This window comes from Lepisma saccharinum, chromosome 15 (assembly GCF_977018435.1).
Source record: "Lepisma saccharinum chromosome 15, izLepSacc3.1, whole genome shotgun sequence".
In the NCBI taxonomy this organism is placed as follows: Eukaryota; Metazoa; Arthropoda; class Insecta; order Zygentoma; family Lepismatidae; genus Lepisma; species Lepisma saccharinum.
In genome coordinates, this window is record NC_139243.1 from 79574596 (window position 1) to 79602414 (window position 27819).

Below are 27819 nucleotides of genomic sequence, written 5' to 3' on the forward strand. Positions count from 1 at the left end.
ATTTCCCACTGAAAACACGCTCGGCATTGGTGCATTGAAATTTTTTTTTTTCCTTCGAAAGTATTAGCAATAAAATTTTTCCGCATCAATGGCAAACATACCAGGCATTATGCGGGTACATTTTGAAGATCACGTACTGGCGTAGCCTGTGTGGGGGTCTGATTTATTTCAAATTTCATCTAAAAAAATTAGTTACTTTCCCTTTTTCTTCTTCTTCTAACTGATTATGGAAAAAAAAAATTCTATCAGGATTATAGCCCAAAGTATACTGACTGAACAAAATGTTCTTGGTTCCAGAAATATAAAATTTAATTTAGAAGCATGCAGAATTTCAAATTTCCCGCTGAAAACGGCATTAGTGCAAGTACCTGGAAAATCAGTCTCGGTGTCTAAAAGTTTATTAATGTATATAACCTGGTGATTGTAGTGGGTTTTTGCCTTTGAAAATGAACTACCTATTTAGACATTTACTTTGCAAAACCATGACATTAATCACATGTTCTTATTCATAAAATAAATAGCAAGAAGGCAGAATATTGCACTAACTTACGGATTGTTTATAAATATATCAGATCGGTAATATTACTGATAAAACAGATGCACCACAGACCATTGTAAAATATATTTAGAATACTAATGTACTGGGTATTGAGTACTCTGGAAAAAATGTGCTGATTCTGGAAAACTCAGAGCAATCTCAGGGAAAATGCAGTTAGAGTTTACTGTCCTTGTTCGTGGAGTCATTCAAGTGAAAGAAAGCAGCTTCCTGTATGGCGATCTCTTGTTTATTACTTCAGATAAATGATTCAACAGTGAACATATGATGTGCACAGTCCAAGCCATGGTGCAACTGAAATGGCAATGCACACCCTGCCAGAAACTTGCCTTGTATTCATCTACAGTGTTGCAGCAATGGAGGGGAAGAGTACAGGGATACATGTATGTTGGACTTGTCAACAAGACTTTTTTGTTTTATGTTTTTCGAGCCTACAATCCACTGTCTACATGGCCATTTCTTTTGGGTCCAGTGATTTGATCTTGCTTAACTGTCCCACTCACAAAGAAAGCAGGGGTGCTTTGTGTAACCTGCTTGTAGACCTAACAGAATACCTATCACTTTAACGCCACCACACTTGCCACTTGTGTTCCTGGTACTGTATTTTATACATCATCATCTCAAGATTTCCGTATGTTTCTCGCATAATAACTGAATGTGCAATGGGAACTGACACACTTCAAGGCCTTATGTGGTGACTACGGCTTGTCTTGGTCTCCCAGTTTGATGCCGAAGTATGCATAGTAGGCCTTTCTCACCAACTCTGTTATTTTCTGCTGCTGTTTTATCGGCATGAAACTTCCACACACATAGCAGAATGTATCTGGACTGTTCTTGCAGCCACGACGTGGCATGTTGCTATAAAAAAAGAATGGCGCCACTCAGCAAAACCTGCTGTGTTGTACAGTGTTGTCGGCTCTTGGCTATGAGCGTGATTTTACAGGGTTGCCAGATGGCTGCAGGAGATCACATTAATAAATGAATCTGGAAATCTTTTTTAAAGCAACACTTCTCCTAACAACGTAACGAGTGCATTAGTGCATGTACATAAAAAATGTAATATCAGATATTAAGGAAATGTGATGTGGTGCAGAAAAATTAACGTTGGATCCTGATTCAGGATACAAAAGTCATCCTAGAAAACAATACAGGATGGCAGCAATGAAACCATCGCAGGTCAGTGTAATTTGAGTCGCAAAATGTTCCATTCAAAGAATCTAATGTTTAGTAGATAAATACAAAGAAAAAAATATTTTTTCTACATTATCTCTCTATCTATAACAATGAAAACTATGAGCCTACTACACTACAATACATTGTGCTGCTAGTGTAGAAAACGTTGGAATGAATCTTTGAGCTTATCTGTTCCAGAATTGTACATGTTTCAAAATATGTCCAAAACTATCTTCAGAACATCCATAAAATTTGTACAAACTTCAAAATTATTTTCTGAACATTACTTTTTTTACTGGCAGTAAAGGTATGCAAATTTTATTGTAAAATTTGATATTTGTGGCCTGTTTTAAAATAGAATAGCTCATGTTTATATTGTATTTTAGAAGAGGGTGCGTGCAGAGAGACACGGAGATATGGAGGTTGAACTTTGTACCCTTCCCCCTCATTCCTACACCACTGTCCATGTACTTTATTTAGAATTTGCATGCTAGGTGAAAGATAAAATTAATTATGCATTAAATTGTATTGTAGTATTGCAAGCAGGACTGATTGTGATTGGACAGAAGTATATGACTTTGTGTTTGACCGTCTGCGAGCCGTTCGACAGGATCTTGTCATACAGGGAATATCGGGAGAGGAATCAGTGTCAATACTTGAAAGCATCATACGGTTCCATGCATATGCTTCGTACAGGTATGCAAATTTCTTCTTAGGCAATACCATAGTTTTTATCTAATCAATGGCTGTATGATGCCCAAGATAGACACAACATACACGCAGGGCTTAAAAGATGGTGAAACCTTGGATAGATAGGGTGAACAAGGTTAAGGAGTGATCAAATGATAATCCCTCTTCCTCATGTTACAATCTGGAAAGTTCACCTGAAGGCTTAAATGAACCTGTTAACTGATTTCCTCTTAATTTCTTTCAAGGCCTTGCAAAAAATATTTTAAAGTAAATCACTGGTACAGGTAGAATGAGATAGTTTTAATGTGCTAGAATTAAGGACTTACTTTTCCACAAAGCTATTTATATTTGGTTCTGTTAATTTCAGTAGCCACTACCTAAATCTGGAGTGGATGATGGCAGTGGCCCCAAAACTGAATATATTGAAATATAAATATTGCCCAAGAAATGTTTTGTATTTCCATGTTACAAATTGAATAATTTTTCTTGTAGTTGATGGTTCTTACAACCACATAAACACAATTTTTAATGTTTAAATTTACTACAGTCTTAGAATATCAAAAACATACATACAAGGCAAATTGAATTGTTTTTCCGATTCATATCGAAGGACCACTTTCTTTATTAACAGAGCTTACAGCATCTGGAACAAAGATGGCAGTGCCACATATAACGTCAGTGGCCCTTTGAAATTTAATCTAAAGAAAAAATTTAATTCAATTTGCTTTACAAAACATTTCTTGTGCAATATTGAAACCACATTTACTGCAACAAACATAAATTTAAAAAATTGTTCAGAAAGTAATTACTTAATTCTAGTGTGTTAATTTCATATTTTGTTCTCCAAAGCAGGAATACTTTTACATTATCATGTATAAATATTGTAAACACCTTGAAACTAAGAATGTTCAAATTGTGATATCAGTGGAAATCTGTAAGAGTAACAGCTCTGGTCTATTTCTTTAACATGATTCTAATATTTGAACGGCTCGGGAGTAAAAACATGGTGACATTTTGGAAATTACTGTGTTACAAAGTAAAAAGATCCATCCTTCAATTTTTCCCTTGTAATTGCCATGTCATGCAATTTGCATCGGACTCATTGAACCCTTTTGAAATTGGTAAACACAACACGAAAGCAATTTATCTACAGTATAGCTTTGAATAACCCTTCTGCTTAATGAACTCAGTAATGACCAAAATGCCACTTACCATGTACCCCCGAGCCCTTCATTTGTGTATGTTTTTCAAAAGTGTAACATTTGCAGATTGTGTGAGGTTTGTGTGGAGAAGTTTGATAAACACATCAACCTGAAACATCTCCAGGAGTGTCTGAAGAGAGTGCTTGTTCTGTACGACAATGGCGTGGCTTCAGATGCAAGAGAAGAAATGGAAGCCCTGTATCTTCTCTTGAATTTCGGAACCACTGAAGCGCTGTGGAGAGGACTGCATCTTGATAAGAAGTTTAGGTAGGATAAATTAAATGTTAAGCATAATTGAATTGACGTTTTTGTCAATTAGTTTCATTAATGCATCACCATTCACTCCAGTCGCATGGAGTATTTGTATTTTAAAATAGTTTTATTTGTTTGACCTTAAAAGTAGGATGATAAGAGTTTGTGTTAGGCAGAAGGATTGCAAGCGAAGGGTAACTCTTCTTCTTCTTCAGTTAATTCTCCTTATTTCTTTGGACTCAAGATCCTATGACTTAATTGCATCTGTTTACTATTCTTCTCTGCTTATTGGAGATTGGAATTTTTCCACCCTTGTCCTGTCTTAAAGTGGCTCTGGGGTTTTCCCAACCTCAAATAAATGCGTACCTGCCGCTTAAGAGCAGCTGGAATGTGGCTCTGATCACATCACCTCCAAAAATGGGCAAGATGGAGCTTACCTAACATCACTCCTATATGGGGCTTCCCTGATGGTGCAGTGGTAGCGTCGTCACCTTGTAATCAAGAAGTCCCGGGTTCGATACCTGATTGAGGCAGATAGTGGTTCAGATCCCACTTTAAACTGTAGATCCAGTCCCGATTAGCCTTACTGTGCATAAGTGGACTTAAAACACAAACGCAATCAGTCAATCAAAATTACTCCTATATATACCTTCATGGCAAGGTGCAATGTGTACAGCTCACCGCTCGCGAGAAGATCCCCAAACAAGGGGTGATGGGGAGCGGGTGTGAAAGGAAGGACCAGTCCATTTGCAGATTTTAGGGGTAGCAGAAAGCCTTCCCTGAAGTGCGTGGGAGTTGACTTGCATCAATCACGAAGAGCGTGTGTCCACAGCAACAGTTTGCTGCTTTTCTTTCAGTGGCCAGAATACTTTTGTATTGCTTATCCTGTGCATTATTTAGACTGTATTTCAAAGAATTTTAAAATAATATACGGCAACGACTTTAGGGTTACCAGATGATAAACTTTAAAAAAGAAGGCACTTTTAGATTGCAAAATGTTGTTAACTTTAGACGAAGAGACACGTTTTGAGCTTACTGTTGTTTTGGTGCGTTTATAGATCACAAAATAATTTTACTCCATTTCCGTATAACTAATAATAGGCCTCATTGTAGGCAAATGTCTTAATATTCTAATATTTATTCACTATGCTCCTAATATTATACGGCTGTGAAGCTTGGTCTCTTACTTTAAAAGAATAACATAAATTGACATTCTGCCTCGGACTTTTTTTCTTCCAGGCCTAAAGTCAGGAAACCGTTTTTGTAAGACGTCACTAAAAACACATTTGCATTTTGGCATGGTTCAGATCGCTGATCGACAGAACTTCACTTCTCCACTGCCATGTAACAACTAAGAGTACGGCAGTTAAAAAATACTGTTTATTTCTGAATTCTGTCATGAAACTCAGATCAAAGTAAGCCACTGCGAATTGCATATTCTTACCTATTGTCAGAAACTTGCTGCTCTCCAAGAGTAGATGTCACAAATGCTTTGGAATCAAAACCCGGTAAAAATGGGGATTAATGATTATATTGAGAAGTATAATTATAAAAGATTCCATTCTACTATTGGTTATCAAAAACCATAATCCATGATTTTCTGAATCGCGGCGGTGACAACAGAAGAGACGCAAAGGTCCAACAATTTTTCTTTGTTGCAAGAAAAGTTTATTTTCTTTGCGCTTGCATCTGAGTGTGTCGTATTTCTTTATTTTGAAATTGAAAACTGAAACAATATTAACAATTGTTTACAAATAACATTTTATTACTAATCTTGAAGTTAAGTAGCTGTCTATACCCAAAAAATAGGATATTTCCAAATTTTTCTAAAAACCTGCCCGGAGCATTTTTAGTGCCTGAAAAACAGGATTTGTCCGGGTAAAAGAGAACTTCTGATAACCCTAAACAACTTGCGTCGCTGCACCGGTTACAGCTAGCCCACATGTGTCTTTCACTCAGGGTGCACACCCTCTACCCTAATAGTGGAGTCCCCTGTTGCTACGTCACTTCACTTCCGTCAGGCATCTTCTCCTGAGCGGTCAGCTGTACAGGAAACTTTACTGTACATGCCATCATTGTGGAGAACGCAAAAACCTTTGAAAGTCCATGGTTTTTCTTTTGAAAAGTTTGTGTTTTTTTAATTTTTGCTATTAGATGATATTAAGAATGTAGACAATATCATGGAAATAAATCACGTTCCATTCTTTCTCATGGAGAAAACGAAGAGAGGCTGCAGGGCTGTATTCAGTGGCTTATCCAGTCTTAGTGGACAAGGATGTTTCTAGGGGAAGGGGGGTATAATGCCAAATCAGTGGCATGGCGTGACTTTTTAAAAAGTGTTACCGGCCATCTGTACAACAATTATGCCTGCTAGACATTATCACCGCCCCCCCCCCCCCCACTGAAAAGAAACATGTCTTCCATCTAGATTTTTGTTCATCTTGTTTGTTTTTTTTTCAATCCACACAGTAATTTAGCCACAAACACTCATGAGATAGTTACCGCGAAAATCCAATGAATAGTGGTCGAGCCTTGTCAATTCTTTATCTCGGGTTCTTTGCAATTGTGGTGGAAAGGGGAAGAAGAATAACCACACATTTCTAGGGTCAGTTTGACGTTTGTGTGGTGAACAGAGGACAGAACTCCCCTCCTCCAGTGACAGTCAATGTGGAAGGGAAGCCCAGCTGTACATACTACTGTTACCAACTTAGTATTTTGGAGCAAGGTTTGTCCAAATCACGAATCGCACCAACGAACTATCTTTTCGTCTATTACCTAACTAGTCTCAGTTGTAGTTCAAGCCAGCCTTGTCTTTGCAGTCTACATCTAGTTGCTTCACAAAAATCATATCCCCATTTCAGGCAGGATTTAGCTCTTTTCTGGCAATCCAATGTGACAACACTGGCCTGTGTCCGGCAGGTCTCACCGGTAACTGGGTCCCTAAACAGGCATATGAATAACCCCGGAGCACACTTGCCCCAAAGTCTTTCCACACTCTTCCCTTGCAGCCTTCTCCTCTTGTTACCTTTTGAGGGTAGTGGTACGGCTTCCCCCTTCGCTTCTGTCGGCTGCAGAAAAAATGTCGTCTGCAATATCTACTCAACGGCAACACTATTGGTTAATGTATTTAACAATATTTTTTTGTAGTTTACGGTTATTACAAGCATAAGAAAACAGTAAGATGGCACGAACACGATTTGGACATTATAAATCTAAACCCAAGAACAGGTTTGTCAACTCATATCATCGAAGAGAAACATTTGATTAAAAAGAGAAGGGTTTTAAAAAGATTAACGGGAAACACAGAGTTGAATGTCTGGGAAGCTTCGTTCATTGCAGAAGAACACTGGAATAAATTAAATAATGAAAATGGTAATGTAGATCCAGTATGGAGTTTTCTTTTTCACAAATGGAGTAAGCCACCATCTTTGAAATTTAATGTAACAGAAAACATCAAGAGACTGTGTGAAAACAATGATGAATTTGAATTACCTGATGATATTTGGGATTCATAATTTAAAAAATCTCAAAAATACAACAGACTGCTTTTTTTTTTTTTTTCACAGTTAAGTTGCTATATTACAACAATATAACATTGACAACGTCCATTATATAACGGATTCTTTTTGTTTAAAAATTACTAACCATTGTTATAACTGTATCTTTAGTCAAAATGAAAATAAATGTCTGATGAAAGGAGCGTGTGTTCTCCTGAAACGTCACAAAGAAAAACTGTTTTCTTATGCTTGTAATAACCGTAAACTACAAGAAAATAATTCTATAATGCAAGCAATGCGTACATACAAGAAAAACTAGTATTTAACAATGTTGTCATTTTATTAAAGCAACTTTTTAATTCTTTACATTTTGCTGTTACCTGCGGTAATACTGGCTACATGCACTGTGCCAAATTGACCATAAATTGAAAAATGTTTGAAGGATATCAAGAAAAAATGGAGGCAATTGAGGTGTGTGGGTAAATCACTGGTTGTTATTAAGTGGAACTTGTTAAACAATACAGCATTGTAGATGTTTCTATTTAGTGCTTCGTCATCATCATCATCCTTTGTCATTTCCTCCCTCTGGCTGGGTCTACGTTTTGTACTTGTGAAAAGTAATTTAATGTAAACTGATACGGATGTTTGAAAATTGCAACATTTTCTTTATTTTTTGTTTGCTTTATTTTACTTCGCTTCTTGTGCCACTTTTGGCTAATTTGCGAAGATGGAGATGAGTGATGACATGATGAATGGACACTCACAAACATCCATGCCCAGGCCGGTATTCGAACCCGGGACCCCTAGCGTCGTAGCATGATGTGCTAACCACTCTGCCATGGGGGCTGGCGAAAATTGCAACAATTAAACGTTGTTTAAAATATCGATTAATATTAGTGAGTGAGTATTTCAGTCCAATAATAATTAATTTACCATATTTTTGCTTCAAAATTTTCAAGAATTAGATTACAATATAACTAAATACCTTAATAGATGAATAATAGTTTTTCTTGTATGTACGCATTGCTTGCATTATAGAATTATTTTCCTGTAGTTTACGGTTATTACAAGCATAAGAAAACAGTTTTTCTTTGTGACGTTTCAGGAGAACACACGCTCCTTTCATCAGACATTTATTTTCATTTTGATTAAAGATACAGTTATAACAATGGTTAGTAATTTTTTAAACAAAAATAATCTGTTATATAATGGATGTTGTCAATGTTACATTGTTGTAATATAGCAACTTAACTGTGAAAAAAACAGTCTGTTTTATTTTTATTTCAGATTTTTAAAAAAAAAATAAAAAAATAAAAAAATAAAAAAAAAAATTATGAATCCAAAATATCATCAGGTAATTCAAATTCATCATTGATTTCACAAAGTCTCTTGATGTTTTCTGTTATATTAAATTTTAAAGATGGTGGCTTACTCCATTTGTGAAAAAGAAAACTCCATACTGGATCTATGTTACCATTTTCATTATTTAATTTATTCCAGTGTTCTTCTGCAATGAACGAAGCTTCCCAGACATTCAACTCTGTGTTTCCCGTTAATCTTTTTAAAACCCTTCTCTTTTTAATCAAATGCTTCTCTTCGATGATATGACTTGACAAACCTGTTCTTGGGTTTAGATTTATAATGTCCAAATCGTGTTCGTGCCATCTTATTGCCATTTTCCTTGCTGTTTGTCCCACATAATCTTTTGAACATGAACAACTTATATTATATATTCCTGTGGTTTCCACATCTGGTAGAGAGTTTCTCATTTTGAATTCATTAAATGTACATTCCAAACTTCTTGGTGATCTAAAAACAATTTTGAAATTAAAACTTCTAAAAATTTTTGCAATTTTATGTGAGAATCCCTTGTGGAATGGAATGCACACAAATTTCTTTTCAACAGATTTTTCATCTTTGTCTGTATTTCTCTTTTCCTTTAGTTTTCTTGCAACTTGTTTTTTGATTTGGTTTATTCTGTTAGTGTGAAAACCATTTTCTTTTGCTATATTAAAGAGCCTTTCTTCTTCATTTTTGATATCCTCATTATTAGAACATAGTCTTTGTGCTCTCAGGAAAAAATTAAAAAATATGTTATCCATTGTTATACGCGAATGTTCTGATTTGGCATGGATGTATTTTTCCCCCGCTAATTTTTTCCTATGGACTGATGTTTGAATTGTTGAGTTAGTTGTCTTAATTTGCAGATCAAGGAAAGAAATTACATTGTCATTCATGGGTTCACAAGTGAATTTTATGCGACGATGTGATTCATTTAACAATTTAAATACGTCCATGATGGTGTTCTCATTTTTAGCGATAATTAGCACATCATCCACATATCTGATGTAGAGTTTGATATCCGCACCTATGGCATTAACAATTGGAGATTCTATGTAATGAAGGAAAATGCTGGAGATGATTCCGGATACTGGGTTTCCCATTGATAGACCATTACTTTGCTGATATATTTTGCCATCAAATATAAAGTAATTGTAATTTGCACATACAGTAAACCATCGAACCATTTCCCATGATTCTACTGGGTTAACCTTCATCTCAATAAGCCATCTGTGTAATGCATCTGTGGCACCTTCTATTGGGACACTAGGATATAAATTTTCAACATCAAAACTTGCAATACGATACTCATTATTCCAAACAATATTTTTTAGTTTCTGTTTCACTTCAAATGCATTTTTAACACTGAATGGTGTTTGTTGTTTAATTATAGCAAGTCTTTCAACTAAATATTTGGATAGTTTGTATGCAGGATGTGTGAAAGTTGCAATGATGGGTCGTATTGGAGTTCCCGGTTTGTGAGTTTTTGGTAGTCCAAAGGCAATCGGCAGGGTTGAATTTTTGACAATGAGTTTTTTCTTCATTTCTCTTGGTATCGTGATACTGGTTTCAATTACTTTCTTTACCTCATTTATTATTTTAGTTATAGGGTTTCGAGAGGTTTCTGTGAAATTGTTTACTTTGAAACATTCTTCCATTTTTTCTTTATAGTCCTTAATTCGGATAAGGACAGGTTTATTTTCCTTGTCCGATTTTATTAAGAAAATGTTGTTTTCTTTCAACCAGATCTTGAAACCATGAACTTTTTTCCCCAACCTTATATGTTCCGTGTATTTTGGACCTCTGTTATTTCTTCTGTTGTATTCAAAACTTAACCGTTCATCAAGAGCATCATGTGTGAGACTTCGTAATTTTCTCTTTTCCTCCTCATCATCTAAGAAATTCAGTGCTTTCTCTATTGAAATCACAAAATCTTCCTTGTGTATATAAGCACTACCAACTGAAAATTTCATTCCGAATTGAATGAATGTATATAGAAATTTTTCAATTCGGAATGAAATTTTCAGTTGGTAGTGCTTATATACACAAGGAAGATTTTGTGATTTCAATAGAGAAAGCACTGAATTTCTTAGATGATGAGGAGGAAAAGAGAAAATTACGAAGTCTCACACATGATGCTCTTGATGAACGGTTAAGTTTTGAATACAACAGAAGAAATAACAGAGGTCCAAAATACACGGAACGGGAGAAAGAGCATATAAGGTTGGGGAAAAAAGTTCATGGTTTCAAGATCTGGTTGAAAGAAAACAACATTTTCTTAATAAAATCGGACAAGGAAAATAAACCTGTCCTTATCCGAATTAAGGACTATAAAGAAAAAATGGAAGAATGTTTCAAAGTAAACAATTTCACAGAAACCTCTCGAAACCCTATAACTAAAATAATAAATGAGGTAAAGAAAGTAATTGAAACCAGTATCACGATACCAAGAGAAATGAAGAAAAAACTCATTGTCAAAAATTCAACCCTGCCGATTGCCTTTGGACTACCAAAAACTCACAAACCGGGAACTCCAATACGACCCATCATTGCAACTTTCACACATCCTGCATACAAACTATCCAAATATTTAGTTGAAAGACTTGCTATAATTAAACAACAAACACCATTCAGTGTTAAAAATGCATTTGAAGTGAAACAGAAACTAAAAAATATTGTTTGGAATAATGAGTATCGTATTGCAAGTTTTGATGTTGAAAATTTATATCCTAGTGTCCCAATAGAAGGTGCCACAGATGCATTACACAGATGGCTTATTGAGATGAAGGTTAACCCAGTAGAATCATGGGAAATGGTTCGATGGTTTACTGTATGTGCAAATTACAATTACTTTATATTTGATGGCAAAATATATCAGCAAAGTAATGGTCTATCAATGGGAAACCCAGTATCCGGAATCATCTCCAGCATTTTCCTTCATTACATAGAATCTCCAATTGTTAATGCCATAGGTGCGGATATCAAACTCTACATCAGATATGTGGATGATGTGCTAATTATCGCTAAAAATGAGAACACCATCATGGACGTATTTAAATTGTTAAATGAATCACATCGTCGCATAAAATTCACTTGTGAACCCATGAATGACAATGTAATTTCTTTCCTTGATCTGCAAATTAAGACAACTAACTCAACAATTCAAACATCAGTCCATAGGAAAAAATTAGCGGGGGAAAAATACATCCATGCCAAATCAGAACATTCGCGTATAACAATGGATAACATATTTTTTAATTTTTTCCTGAGAGCACAAAGACTATGTTCTAATAATGAGGATATCAAAAATGAAGAAGAAAGGCTCTTTAATATAGCAAAAGAAAATGGTTTTCACACTAACAGAATAAACCAAATCAAAAAACAAGTTGCAAGAAAACTAAAGGAAAAGAGAAATACAGACAAAGATGAAAAATCTGTTGAAAAGAAATTTATGTGCATTCCATTCCACAAGGGATTCTCACATAAAATTGCAAAAATTTTTAGAAGTTTTAATTTCAAAATTGTTTTTAGATCACCAAGAAGTTTGGAATGTACATTTAATGAATTCAAAATGAGAAACTCTCTACCAGATGTGGAAACCACAGGAATATATAATATAAGTTGTTCATGTTCAAAAGATTATGTGGGACAAACAGCAAGGAAAATGGCAATAAGATGGCACGAACACGATTTGGACATTATAAATCTAAACCCAAGAACAGGTTTGTCAAGTCATATCATCGAAGAGAAGCATTTGATTAAAAAGAGAAGGGTTTTAAAAAGATTAACGGGAAACACAGAGTTGAATGTCTGGGAAGCTTCGTTCATTGCAGAAGAACACTGGAATAAATTAAATAATGAAAATGGTAACATAGATCCAGTATGGAGTTTTCTTTTTCACAAATGGAGTAAGCCACCATCTTTAAAATTTAATATAACAGAAAACATCAAGAGACTTTGTGAAATCAATGATGAATTTGAATTACCTGATGATATTTTGGATTCATAATTTTTTTTTTATTTTTTTATTTTTTTTATTTTTTTTAAAAAATCTGGAATAAAAATAAAACAGACTGTTTTTTTCACAGTTAAGTTGCTATATTACAACAATGTAACATTGACAACATCCATTATATAACAGATTATTTTTGTTTAAAAAATTACTAACCATTGTTATAACTGTATCTTTAATCAAAATGAAAATAAATGTCTGATGAAAGGAGCGTGTGTTCTCCTGAAACGTCACAAAGAAAAACTGTTTTCTTATGCTTGTAATAACCGTAAACTACAGGAAAATAACTAAATACCTGTTAATGAATCACAAAATACAGTTTTTCCAAATAATATTGGTACAGCATCAATAGAAACTTCAAATTTTGCATAACGTCCAGGATAATTAGATGCAGATCCTGAGAATGATCAAAATGAAGGAAAAGTATCAGGCTAGTATCGGTAAATAAAATCCAAGCTATTCTTACCGGTACCACTGGTATTGGCCAATATATCAACATCGGTTTTAGCTCAACCCTAAATTGTGTATGTTAGTTTCTGAGAAATATTCATTGATTTTCATTGTGACAGTTATATATCTGTTTTTCCTTGTTTTTTTTCTCAGGTGTTCTATTGTTGGCAAGGTACTTAAAGCTAGCCTACATTGGTGGAGAGGCAATTACATCCATATATATAAGCTCCTGCCAACCTTACCCCCCATATTGGCATGCGTGACAGCTATCCATGTACCAAAAATTAGAAGGTGAGTGAAAATCATTTACAGCTTTATAGATAAACACTTTAACACAGTACATATACCGGGTGGCCAGAATTAAAGTGGATCTCTGGCATACCGTATGATTTCTCTAACCACTGAGCCGACCTGGCCTCACCTAATTTTTCGCTGTCGCCGTTTTACCTGCGTGGAATCGTCTCTGCCAGTGCTACCACAACGGGATCTGTTGCCTTTGAAACACAGTAGACTTCGACATTGCCTGGTTCCTCCCAGCGTAGAGATGTTAATGCATTTTCTACGTAGTACATTTCCTGTGTGTGCCTGATCTTCAATAATTAACATCTCTACGCTGGGAGGAACCAGGCAACATCCAAGCCTACTGTATTTTTTAAAGGCAACAGATCCCGTTGCGGTAGCACTGGCAGAGAAGATTCCACGCAGGTAAAACGGCGACAGCGAAAAATCAGGCGAGGCCAGGCTGGCTCAGTAGCACAGTGGTTAGAGAAATGGCACGGTATATCAGAGACCTGTGTTCGAATCCTGGTCGAACCTGCATTTTTCGCTGAAAATTTCTATGTTCATTTATATTGTTGAAAATTAATCCAGATGTTTTCAGCAAATTACCAATATATTTTTTTTAAATAATGTAATTCCTTTTATTTGGATACATGCTAACATAAATTTATTAACCCAGTGATAGCGTACATGATTAGTTTAGTGCAGAAAACCTGGTGTAAATACATCTTACGGTTTTCATGATATACATTTTCAAAGTTTGGGTTGTGTGACTTTTGAAACACTTTGTAGTATGCACAATTGCTAGTAGGTAGTTTCCTGGCACCTGATTTTCAGAGCTGGCACCTAGCTTCAAAGAAAATTTTTCGAGCACTGACCATCCTTAGAAAAATATTTGGACCTAAATGGGATGAGGAAACAGGTGAGTGGAGAAGGTTACATATGTAGAATTACACAATTTGTATTCATGTCCAGATATTATTAGAACGATTAAATCAAGACGACTTAGGTGGACAGTCCATGTGGTACGAATGAGATAGGAAAGAAGAATTTACAGGATTCTTGTTAGTAAACCTGATGGTAAGAGACCAGTAGGAAGGCCAAGACGAAGATGGAGGGATAACGTTGAGATGGACCTAAAGGAAATCGGTAAAGATGGAAAATATTGGATTGATCTTGCCCAGGATAGAGACAGATGGAAGGCTTGTGTTGCTGCAGCCATAAACCTTTGGGTTTAGGAAGGCTAGAGAGTTAGTTAGTGATAAAGTGGACTTAAAAGCAGACCCAAACAAACAACAAAGCATTTTGCTCCTTTCTGGAGGTACAGAACACCATTGGTTTTGAATTGGGTACCATGAGTATAGTAATGAAAGCCAGTGTTAATGATTTTCTAGAACTCAAGTGTTAAAGCACAATTAACACACATGCTCAGCCATGTTTCCACTTGAGAAAGAAAAACTGAACCTATTTGATTTACAGGCAAACATTGATGGTTATGTCTACAGCATACTCCAGCAAGAATCTCAGGTACCCTCTGTCATCCCTCCAGAAACTTCTCCTGTACGCCAACATGGAAGAAGCTGAGAAGGAATGTTTGCATTATGGCATAAGTGTTGAAAATAAACACGTTCAATTTCTAAAGGGCTCTTTTGATCACTCTGCTGACATGGTACGTAGCAATTTTTTTTCATGTGCAATATTTACATGTAATCAGTTACGTTTTGGAACATTTGAAATGGGTTATCTTTATTTGATGACCTCCGTGATACTAACATCATCACCTTGTAAAAATATGGTTTCCAGGTTCCATAGGCAGATCCAGATTTTTTTTTCATGTGGGGAGGGGGAGGAAAGCATGTGTTAGAAGAGTATGAATGTGCAGGTTTGCTCATTTTCGGACTCACCAATTACCGTGTAATCAGGGTCCCAGGTTAGATCCCTGTTGGAGGCACATCGCCGGCTGAATACTGGTTTGTCGTATGTCCATCTGCACTAACTCTGCAGGAGATCTGATTGAAATTGGATTTATATGGATTTTGAATAAACCTCATGATTTGCGCAAACAATTTATTAATGTTGATACTTCACACCACATGACTTCTAGATATGTTGTTTCGGAACATAACGCTTTAACATGTACAGAATACAATAATGTCATCAGCTCATTTCCAACAAAAGCAGGAGATACAACAAAACACTATTCAGCAGGCGACATTGCTGTGAAGCTCTCTTTTCTGTAGGTTTCCATACTTTTACAATAATCTACCACAAAATGTTGACATTTTCTTGCCAGAGAACAGTTTCCAACAATCTTTAGCAAACATGTGCAACTTCTTGATTAAAAGAAAAATCCTGTCCGGTCGTGTTTTTGTTTTGTTGTTTCTCTTGAAATTTCTTAGCTTCATTGTAAGTGGTCCTTGAGTACTGTATCTGAATCTTCAAGTAAATAAAGAAGTAAAAAATAATGTTATATGTAACTTATTCTCTGTTTGTATTATTGCCATTTTTTATTATTCTTATAAGTTTTTTGTATTATCATTCCTCATGTATTTGTTTCTCCTTCTCTCTCAGTTCTTTATTAGCAAGCATTGATTGGAAGATAATGATTGTTTTTATTATTATTTTAATAGGTTGCGTAGAAAACTTTGATGCATTCTACCTTGCATTGTAGAACTTTAGAAAAAGAGAAATCCAAAACATAGATCACTGCTTACTGTAGTTCTGTTTTTGCACTCAAATTTAGTGTCAATGCCACCATTGAGGAGCCTAAAAGGTAGACAAACAATATTAAATAATCAACAGTGCACTTGGGGTTAGCCCCAGAATGTCATTGGGGTATTGCTGAAATCAATATTTGCCACAAATTAAGAGAAATTAGTGCCTAAGGCCTGCAACAGGTTAAGTTTGCAGCAGATTTTATGTATTAATCCATGCAAAAATAGCTCTCTGCACCTCCCGTGCCAGTCATCGGCAGAATTGCAGTGGAACTACTCTCTGGCTGCCTTAGCCGAGACCATGGACGGAAGTGCACATGTGCCAACTGGACGTGTTCAGTGGCTAAATAGGGGTGACGGAGCTTTGGTCAGGAAGCAGTTTCCTTGAAAATCGTCTGCTGTAGAAACGGCAATGAAGTTTCAATGTAGTAACATCGCTGCCGAAATACATACAGAGATGTTTACGAATTGTGTAAGGGTTATGTAAGCCAGTCATATACTATATCAGCAAAAAGAACATATCAGGAAAGTATTCATATCGTCACATTAGTAGATAAACTTGTTTGTAAATCAGTAGCTTTATTTTAGATCATTCAATTAAATTGATCTTCTTAGTAAATATTATAATTAGCACAAATGTACACAACATTAATCAGGATAGTATTCAATAATAATAATATTGTTGTATATAGTATTATAAATATAAATGTAGTAACTGAATGGCTTGTGACATTCTAGCATAACGAGGGTGTTTTGTAGAATGTGCAACAGGGGCCAAAACGTCCCAATTTTCCTCATTCCACTTCGAAACTGTTTGTTGCGAATTGTAAGAGCCATCACAAACACAACACAGAAAGCGGTAATAAACACAACAAGCGAAATACCACAGGGTAGTTTGGCGAGTTCTTCTCCCTGCTTACCCTCTCGCGTTTGGAATCGTCCTTTCCAAGTAGTTTCGTCTTCCTTGGCCGGACTGTACCGTATATTCTGCGTGCACATTTGGGTCTGTAAATGCAAGAAGTTTCTGCAAACATAACCTGTCACGGGGCTTAGGGTCTCTACTAATAGAATTTGTTTTAAGCACACTTCAGGCTCAGAGAGGCTAATCGGAACTTGACCTTTGTTTTTGTTATTTAGCATCACTTTTCTGCTACTTATGGCTAATAGCTATGATTAAGATGAGTAATAATATGATGAAATTGATGAAAAGCACCCATGCCCAGGCTGGGATTCGAACCTGGGACTCATGGTGTCGTGGCATGCTGTGGTAAGCATTCTTCCACGGATGTCGGCAGAAACTGGACCATCATTTTAAAGTGATGCTTCCACCAGGTATTGAACCCAGGATACCTTGATTACAAGGCAATAATGATAATAGAAATTAAGAATACAGTGAAACCTCGATTTTACATTTGTCAGGCTATAAAGGTGAAATAACTTGAAGTGTAGGAAAATGGAAAATTCAGTAACTTATTATGATTTTTTTGCTTTATCGAGACCCCAGTGAATGAATGTATAATGCAGAAAATGTAGAATCTGGTTCTTATTTAAGAAGCGATTGATAATAGCATAGAGATGCAAGTAGTGTGTGGATTGAAAGAGATTACAGTGGAACCTCAGTTTTGTGTGTTTCAGGTGGCAAAGCTGAAAAAACTTTGAAAAGCAGAAAAGTGTAAAATCTTTGAACATAAACTTGTTCTTTGGTTCTTCATTTGAACTTAACTATGTTCACATGTTGTTCTCTTCTGTTTCAGTCAAGTGCTTCCCACTTGGATTTTATTGACACAGCTTTAGAATCAGTCTCTGTAGCAGGCTTGTTCCATTGCTCTCCAAAGGAAGAATGCAGATGATGACCGGAGAACCATAGGACTGGTTAATGAACTTTTTAAAATCGATTTTTCATTATTCAATGAATTATTTGAATGATTTAATTTTATTAATGCATTTTCTGTATTAATTTTTTAGTTTAAGAATTGTTGTTTGTTCATTGAATGAATTTGAATTATTATTATTACATTGATTATGGGTATTTTATTTACATATATGTACATATATTCACTTAGCTGTATAAGTTTTTTTGTAGAGATTATTGTAATTAACTCTGATAAACTTGCTTTTCATTTTTCCACATAAATTTCTTTCGCGATCGATTTCGCCAGACGAAGCCACCAGACGGGTGGTGAAATCGATCGCGAAATAAATTTACGCGGAAAAATGAAAAGTAAGTTTATCAGAGTTAATTACCTATCTCCGCGTAACCGCCAAACAGATATCTTTACATACAATGAGAGATGATTGTGTTATGCCCAAGTCCACATACCTATCTGTGATTGCATCCCTGTCTTGCAGAGATGCGTGATTATCAGGGACATCAAACAGAAATAAGTAAAAAATTGGAATGCAAAACATCACTGTACTGATCAATTGGGTTGACATATGGGTGAGCTGATATCACTTTGAACTGATACCCCTAGACATGCCTGTACTCTTAACCGATTCCCTCAGATTCCGATACCAATGCTTCAATATTGTAATAATTAAAAGTTGTTCAAAATGTTTATAAACATTTCTGTCTACAGTTATTACAAGCATAAGAAAACAGTTTTTCTTTGTGACGTTTCAGGAGAACACACGCTCCTTTCATCAGACATTTATTTTCATTTTCACTAAAGAACTATAACTAACCATTGTTATAACTGTATCTTTAGTCAAAATGAAAATAAATGTCTGATGAAAGGAGTGTGTGTTCTCCTGAAACGTCACAAAGAAAAACTGTTTTCTTATGCTTGTAATAACCGTAAACTACAGGAAAATAATTCTATAATGCAAGCAATGCATACATACAAGAAAAACTATCATTTCTGTCTAACTATTCCACTTCAATTACAGAGTTTTGCTTTAAAATATTCAAGAATTACAAAAGAATGTGTTAAAATACATGTTATGGAATCACAAAATCTAGTTTTTCACACAAAACTAGTGCAAAATAAAGAAAACCGCCGAATTTTTGCACAGTTTCCAAGATAATTAACTTTGTAAAGGTACCACATGGCATTTTTGCAGATCCTATGATAAACTAAGGTGCCAGAAAAAAATATCTGCTAGTATTGGTGAATAAATCCCAACCAATAGGTTTGTCTACAGGGTTCCAAATCATCTAAGACTGGTGGGGGGGGGGAGAAAGATCTTAAACTACAAACCCCCTCCCCACAAACATACATATAAATTATACGATATACATATTGATAATGTTATTAAAAGTAAAAATAAATTACTAAATTAAAAATATATTTCATAAAACAAATATAAATGGTACTTCCTCCCCCCCCCTCCCCCAACACTCGAGGCATCTATGATGCTGAATGCGAGTGCAAGGCTCATTACATCGGCAGATCCATCAGGCCCATCAGTGAGAGAATTCAGCAGCACCTATCAAATGCAAAAACTGCCCAACCCACCACCGGACTTGCCAAGCATATCAAATTCCACAACCATAAAATTGAGAAAGTACATGTTAAATACAAAGCACGCAAGCTCATAGACACAAAAATTAAAGAAACACACGCCATTATGCACTATAACCATGAACTGAACATAGATAGTGGTCAGGCACACCACGCCTGGCTTCCATTACTGCAGCAATTAACACCAGTGAACAGCAGACGACGTATACACAGACATACAGGCGACAGCAGCACACCTAGCGGCGATTTAGGAAAAAACAACAGAAACGTGCCAAGCAACAACGCAACGAATTCCAACGGGGATGGTGGCAGTAGCTACCAAAATTAATAGAAAAAAATGTAAAACAGCTTCACTGAAAAGATGAGTACCTTAATTAAAAATATATTATTACTATTAATTACTAGAGGCATACATATTTAGTTTTTGACGAAAACACGAAATATGAAATAACATGCTGTAATGTTCATTTTTCACGTTTCTGAAAGGTGTGAGGTGCATTTTCCTACCCTGTATTGTCACGAAATAATGTGAAATACACTCTTAAACACGAAATTTACCATTTATATATCGACGCGACACTTTCTGAAGTCGGAAGTATCCTGCGAGTTATGCAATTCACAAAAAATTGATTAATTCTGTTGTAAATATTTGAGAATCAAAAATGGACCCCTTTATACAGGAATAAACTTAGCATTCTGGTAATGATTTAATGTGCTATTAGAAGGGATATGTTTATTTTGTGTAATAGTGCAGTTTTTAAATCAAATTTGGAATTATATTCACATTTTTTAAAACCAAAATGTCATTTTATATGGCACTTTTTCACCACTATGACAGCGAAATTTCATTTTATTTACCGCTTTTGAACCCGAAATTGGCTCTGTTTTTGTACCGAAATTTTGCTTTTTTATTTACCAAAAATATGTGCCTCTATTAATTACCTAACAATAAATAAATTTATTACTTTTAAATATATCAGATATTATAAAGTAGCAAACTATGTCCTTTACTAACTGGTTAAAGATGTTAATAAATTATGAAATAGTTGAAGTGGTTTTATTATGTGTAAGTTTTTGTTTGCTCTATATTAACATAATCAATTAGATTTCATAGTTGTTATTGTTTTGCGTTCTTGTTTTACTTTTATTGTGTGTATTGATGTAATTTGTTAATGAAAGAGAAAAAGCTTTGACCACTCACAACTACACTAATTTGTGTATGTATTCGATATTATTCTTAGTACAGTATATTTAAAATTAAAATTAATTGTTTATCTTTTGTTGTTGTTGTAAGAAAAACTCTCCCCTCCCCCCAAAAATTTTTGTTGGGTGGGATTTTTGAGGCCAAGATTGTCCCCCCAGGATTTCGCACCCTGTTCGCCTACCAACCAATGCTGATCTATCAGTCCTATTACAAATAAAATCCTTGCTCTGTTGAAAGTGGGTGCATAACAATGGGGCACTTGAACCAACATTTGAGATCAACATCTGAAGGTTTATTATGTGACCAGCTGATATCCAAAATGCCTTGAGAAAGAAAACAGGTTTTCAAAACATTACTAACAATGTGGATTGATTTAAATGACTTTAAATAAATAATTTATGGAATAAAGAAAGGTAAAGTGCTCCACTGTGCATAGCACCACGCCATGAATGTGCCATGAAGGCGTATAGGGGGTGTGGGGGGTAACGCCCCACAATTTCTTGATCCGTTCGTGAGTGGGGGTGATGTGATCAGCATCACGCCCCTGACCGCCTTTACCCCCCAGGGTTTCCCCCAGGTACCCATGTTATTCGATGCAAGGGTGGGCGCCGGGGCCGCTTCCATCGTTAGAAAAGTTCCCGGATTTGAACCGGCCGGGGATCAAACCTGGGACCTTTAGCATGGTAGTCAGACACGTTACCGACTGAGCCACCGCGGCCAATTTATGGAATAATGTACATAAACTAAAGTTCAAATCACAAACCCTCAGACCTTCTGTAAACAAAACCACCTGCATGCAGAAAGCATTGCAAACTCATAGAAGTAAAATAATCCACACAAAAATCCAGGGTTGTTACAGGATTCATTACGTAAGGTAAAACAATGGCCAATTTGTAGTATGGGATACGCTGCCGCAAATGACGTCTCACTTTAAACCCAATGCTCTTTCTTTTTTTACTTATTGCTTCACCTTTATGGTTAACTCTTTGCACCAGTAATCATTTCCCATAAATTTGGCTTCTTTCTTACATGTGAATTGAATAAATGGTAAATTTCTCGTATCGGACAAACGGCTGAAATTTGCTAGTTCATTTAATTTGAATATTCGTACTTACGTATTCTGCATTGAGAAACATTGCTGAAAGTGGCATTTCGCTTATTTCACGGAAATAAGCTCTATTTGCGACATATCGAGTAAGTTTTCTTCGTTTCTTTTTGCCTTCGGTAACACGCAAAATGGCGGTCACAGTTTCACTACCGTACTCGGCATGCAGTGTTTCCACCCCACTGCACCCAAAAATACCTATGTAGCCCCACAAACCATTGACGCATAGCCCCACGAACCATTCATACATACCCCACGAACCATTTCAGCTAAGGTTAGGTTAGGTAGGGTCACTATAGGTTCCAATAGTGAAAAATTGGTTTCGAAAAAAATATGCGTAGCCCCACAGACCATTCTCGCATAGCCCCACGAACCATTGATGCATAGCCCCGCGAACCATTGACACATAGCCCCACGAACTATTGACACATAGCCCCACAAACCATTTGCGGAAACGTATCTTCTTCAGTTACAAAAACACGTGTTTGGAAACACTGACCGGGATTACGTCATCAGACACAGGCTACATCCACCTGGAAGTAAATGGATGCAAGAGCTTTCGTGCATCGCTCACACATTTATATCGAAAAATAGATGATTTACCGGCAAAATTCAATGAACGATGCGAGAAAACACTTCCCCGAACTTCCTTAAGTCTAAAGAAACTGCATTCGGTAAGTAATTTCTCCTGTAAATTTGAAGAAATCCGTTTGTCCGATACGAGAAATTTACCTTTACTTATTGCTTCACCTTTATGGTTAACTCTTTGCACCAGTAATCATTTCCCATAAATTTGGCTTCTTTCTTGCATGCGAATTGAATATATTTTACTTGCATTTTTTTAGACAAAATGATATAACATGGTAATGTATATTTCTAAGGATGATATAGATAGGAGTGTATTTGAAATTTGTTTGTAGATTTTATATAAATTGTATCTTATGTAAATAAAATATATAATGGGCATAAACAGCCATATGCATTGCTGTAAGTCCAATAAATATATTGATGATGATGATCAAAACAAGACAAAAAGTTCGTAAATTTATTGCAGTTGGAAACTTTGACAAGCATCCTAATAACGATTTTTGTTTCGCCAAATATAGTGCACTTCGTAAAATAACTTGGTAACATGGCAAGACAAGATAAGTGTGAACATTTTGTAGGAATAAGAATTGTAACTTTCAATGAGCTTAGAGATTTGTGTACATAATGATATTTTATAACATTGGTTATTTTCTAAAAATAATCATGTGAACAGCAAGGAAGTAGTGCCACTTAGTAATATTGCCTGACTTGTCCTTAGAAAAATAATATGCAGAGTTCTATGCGTGCGGGAAGGTCTCCATGTTCTCCGAGCTTGTTTTCAAAGCACCAGCAAGGACAGCTTTTGAAAAGGGGTGAGAAACAGATTCTATTCAATATTTATGTAACGTTCTGTCAGTGGTATCCTGAGAAACCAGTAAAAGAAGTGGTTAAGTTGGTATCCCAATGCAGTGGTATTTCAGTGTCTGCAGTTTTAAGGGTTATGAAAGAGAGAATGACCGGGAAAGTAACAATGTATGTGGCTGCATATTAGTCTGATGTTTTGAGAGTGGGTTCTCTCATTCAGAGGCTCTTATATAAAATGAATAGGTGCAGCGAACTATGGGTTTAACAGCAGATGATTGCGGCCATGAATCAGCTGACGCGGAGTGATACATCGAATCGGTGAGACCGTTTGTTTACAGAAGATATCAGGGTTGGTAATTTACACTTTACATTAATCTCGTAAATATTTAATGGTGTTTATTAGTTGCTAAGAAAGGAAAACAAAGGAAACAAAATATATGTACTGAGGGGTGAAGCTCATATGAAAGGAAATGTAGTATGTAAATTATAAGCACACTTAAATTTCTCTTGATTCAAAATTCCATAATTTTTATAGGCAAAAATAGCAAACATTTTGTGTAAAAAATTACACAAAATACTTATTGTTAAACTATAAATAGTGTCGTTATCATTAAACTAAATAAACATGGTACCTGATATTTTGCAAACTATCATTAAAAGAATGATGAGCCATGGTGGCTCAGTCGGTAACGTGTCTGACTACCATGCTCAGGGTCCTGGGTTCGATCCCCGGCTGGTTCAAATCTGGGAACTTTTCTAATGATGGAAGCGGCCCCGGCACCTACCCAGCGTCGAATGACATGCGTACCTGGGGGAAACCCTGATATAGGCAGTCAGGGGCGTGATGCTGATCACATCACCCCCACTCATGACTGGATCAAGAAAGTGTGGGGCGTTACCCCCACACCCCCTATATGCCTTCATGGCATTGTGCTATGCACAGGGGAGCACTTTACCTTTTTACCTTTATCATTAAAAGAATTGCCACAATTCAGTTACAAAGACTATAAAAAATATTTTAAGTTACAATTATAGAGTACATCCACAATGTTTTATTTTCACTGGAAGAAAAGTTACTGAAATAATTATAATTTCATTAACATACTCAACAAACATTTCCATGGTATGTTCATATATACAGTATCAGAAACAGGAAAATGTATATTTACATATAATTTACAGGGACGTTTACTAGAAAAAGCCTTTTTATAAAAACATGCATCTATATGTATCGTGCCAAAAACCATGCAAGTGTGTGTTTTTAAATATATATATAAAAAACAGATTTAAATTTAAAAAATCTGATTTAAATATAAAAAAATTATTATAAAATTTAAAAAATCATCAAAAATGATTTTTTTAGAATAAAAATCATGATTGTTATCCATCCTGGTTTGTAATCACTTGACAAAGAAGCTGCAGACTATTCTTTCAATCAGTTTTAGTGTATTCAAATTGTGGTGCAATGTGTAGAACTTGTGCTTTATTGATCTTTGGCATATTTACATAGAAGAGTTTGTACATCTTTAGTCCTGTTTTACTAACAATATGGAGTGTAATTTTGAGGTGAATACATCTTTCTTCATAGTGTTCTAAGATGCACGTGGAATTTCCATTTGGAGACTGATGGCGTACATAAAGTGGCACGTGTTATGTTCAGGCCTTGCCGAAAAGTAAGAGAACCAGAATTCTCAGCATGACAGAAAGTGCCATGACAATGACAGGGTAAAGGATCGCTCCGATGACAAACTTCGTGAAGTGGTATATCACGAAGCCCTCGATTGCAAACAGCACCACTTTCGTCATGCCGTCAATCTTGCGTTCCAAGTCAGCCAAGGCGAACAACTTGAGGGTGAAGTACTTGGCAATGTTGTACAAGAGTTCCAGCATAGGTACGAGAACAAAGACCAGCTGAATCACGGCAAGCAGGGAACGGCCGGTGTGGTAGAGGAGAACGAAGCAGAGGTTCGCGAAGCTGGTTTCGCTTGTGATCGGTGGCGCTCTCTCGATCGTGAGCGGCTGCAGCTGGAAAAACTTGTAAGAACCTTCCTCAGGTTGAATTACCCGCTCGTACTGTGGTTTCTCCTTTGGCTTTGTGGGCTCGTTCAGTATCTGAGCAGGCAGTTTCTCCTGCTGCGGCAAGTGGTAAACAAACGATACTTGCTCCTGAGGGTAGACCATTTTGAAGAGCTTCTCACGTTCGGTATAGTGCTTCTGGAATGTCTAGATCTTGATCCAAGGTGGTCAGTCAGTTCGTTTGCAGTTGTTCAGTTCACTCGTTCTTTGACTCTTATTCAAAATGGTGTATTCATGATCGTTCACTCACCCTGGGAGAGACTACTGGACTATGTTGTTCATTTCCAGTTCTGCAAGAAAAATACTTGAAATTTGATACTTTATTGGCTCGGGTCAATATAGATACTGCATTATTTGCACATGAAATCACTAGTACAGTGGGATGCACAAGTATTGCTTGGCAAATTGTCCATAACTATTTTAATTATTTTTTCTTTTGTATTCTGTGTGTCTTAGTAACCAATCCTGGTTATGGAACCCTTAAAAATACCTACAAAAGTCGGCTTGCCCTTCAATACACTTAAATTGTATCAGCTAACCATCGCTTCTTGTGACCACTGGAGTTCGTTGTTCGTTAGGCAGTCTGGAGCCGAGGTCAAAAGTGGTAAGATCTGTGTGATCGAGAACTAAGTATTTGAGCTTGTGATTGCAAGTTAAGTTAACTATTTGAGACAAGTGTACTGCAACTAAAGAGAATAGTACCAAATCTTCAATAAGAAAGTTTAGTGTTGTTAATATGAAGAGTTTACGAGCAAGCCCAAGGGAAGAAGCTTTATAGTACTACATGTCTGTTCAGAAGGAAAGACACTTCTCTCGCATGTTGCATAAAGTCTAATCGTAGTTAGTGCATAAATTCTAAAAGAATACTTAAATGATATTTAAGGAATAGAAACAGTGTATTTCCAGGAGGATTGATGGAATTTAGAGAAGTTCAACAGGAGTTGCATCGTCATCAAGATTTTACCCCCCCCCCCCAACTCCCCTTAAGTGTGTGTTTAGAGTTAATGGAGTTCACCAATCTTCCCAAGGTTGCTAAAGCCTAGTACAGAGAAATTAGGCAGCGAATTTACAATATAGAGAGTATCTCCAATGTCGTTAATATTTGGTATACTAACTAATTTTGGCCTTCTAATAACGGATCTCTTGTTAAAATGCAGGGGTCACGTGTACAAATCGGTGAAAACCAATGTAAGTGGAATATTTTTTTTTAGAGCTGTATCACATTGTTTCACAAACAAAATTTTAACTAAGCTTCCCTAACCTTACCGGAAATGGTTCATGTGGCTGTCCGTGCATAATGTAAAATTTCTACACGTGACCCCCGCATTTTAACAACAGATTCGTGATTAGAAGGCCAAAATTAGTTAGTATACCAAATATTAACGAAATGTGAGATACTCTCTATATTGTAAATTCTTGCCGAAATTAGTAATATATAATAAAGATATTGCAATATCTAGTAACAAAGAATAATAATTAAAAATCAAAAATAAGGTGAGGGTAGGTCAAGTGTTGTAAACATATTTGGTTATAAAAAGTTGTTACCAATCTTTTTGTATCTCAACAAATCACAACCAGAAGCTGACTGTTCAGCATATTGTGTCAGCACTTGTACATCATTTATGCCAGGTGCCAAGATCTTATTGCTTTAATGAGATTAACAATATCAGTCTTTACTGTCTATCTACTGTAAACAATACACCAAACAGCCAACTAATATAAAAATCTCTTTTACGTTTACCTCTTGAAGGTACTGACTTGTAAGTATTCTGCTGCAGAGCTTGTTTAGCATTTTGTTGAAATCCTTGAAACTCTCATCGGGTAAAACAAAGAGCATAAACATGGTGATGAACAATTTGTTTGGTAATACTTATGCATCCCACTGTACACAGGAGTGGAAGAAATGGGAATATTTTTTTCCGTCTATTTTATGATAAGTGGCACAAATGTAGGACAGAGTGACACCAGGACTCTGGAAAGTCTCAACAATTAAATTTCAACCAGTATATTGGTATTGGCTCACCCCTAATGTAAATGTCTATTTATTTACAGATAGATTCAATACAGAGAGAGAAACCAGCCTATACCTGTACAAGAGTGAATAGAAACTTAAATTTTTCACAAGCAATTATTTCTGAAATTTTGCATGACTTTAGTGATAAAAAAAACTTCTGTGGAACAATTGGAATGAATAAAAGTCAATGATACAAAAAGAGTCAGCTAATATGCTATACTAATAGGTACCATAATATTATTTTATATTTCATACCTGAAGAGCAGCCCACTTCAACTTTTAAGAAGCCACTGTAGAAGATGAGAGCTTCTTAAAAATTTGGCAAGAATGTACTGTTAAAGAGAAGTGTTGCTAGGTTGATCAAAATTTGCTACTAATTGTTGCAACAACAATGTGAT

General features: G+C 35.9%; 2 protein-coding genes across 2 annotated transcripts in view; one reads left to right on the top strand and one right to left on the bottom strand.

Annotated features, from left to right (window-relative positions):
• LOC145999773 (SAC3 domain-containing protein 1) overlaps nucleotides 1–18186 on the top strand; it is a 29766-nt gene extending 11580 nt beyond the window's left edge. The window contains exons 4-8 of the mRNA XM_083137068.1: nucleotides 2264–2425; nucleotides 3688–3888; nucleotides 13327–13464; nucleotides 14932–15121; nucleotides 17921–18186. Of these exons, the coding sequence (XP_082993194.1) occupies nucleotides 2264–2425; nucleotides 3688–3888; nucleotides 13327–13464; nucleotides 14932–15121; nucleotides 17921–18016 (787 nt within the window). The 3' untranslated portion in view covers nucleotides 18017–18186. The remainder of the gene's footprint in view (nucleotides 1–2263; nucleotides 2426–3687; nucleotides 3889–13326; nucleotides 13465–14931; nucleotides 15122–17920) is intronic.
• Nucleotides 18187–24725: 6539 nt separating this feature from the next.
• On the bottom strand, nucleotides 24726–27787 carry LOC145999521 (uncharacterized). Its single transcript, XM_083136489.1, has 2 exons — nucleotides 27677–27787; nucleotides 24726–25697 (listed from the first exon to the last, which is right to left on the bottom strand). The coding sequence occupies exon 2, from the start codon at nucleotides 25510–25512 to the stop codon at nucleotides 24988–24990; it is 525 nt and encodes a 174-aa protein (XP_082992615.1). The 5' UTR covers nucleotides 25513–25697; nucleotides 27677–27787; the 3' UTR covers nucleotides 24726–24987.
• Between the last annotated feature and the right edge of the window lie 32 nt (nucleotides 27788–27819).

What these genes read in the sequence shown, in the direction of transcription:
- LOC145999521 (XM_083136489.1), bottom strand. Translation starts at nt 25,512, where the DNA reads ATGGTCTACCCTCAGGAGCAAGTATCGTTTGTTTACCACTTGCCGCAG.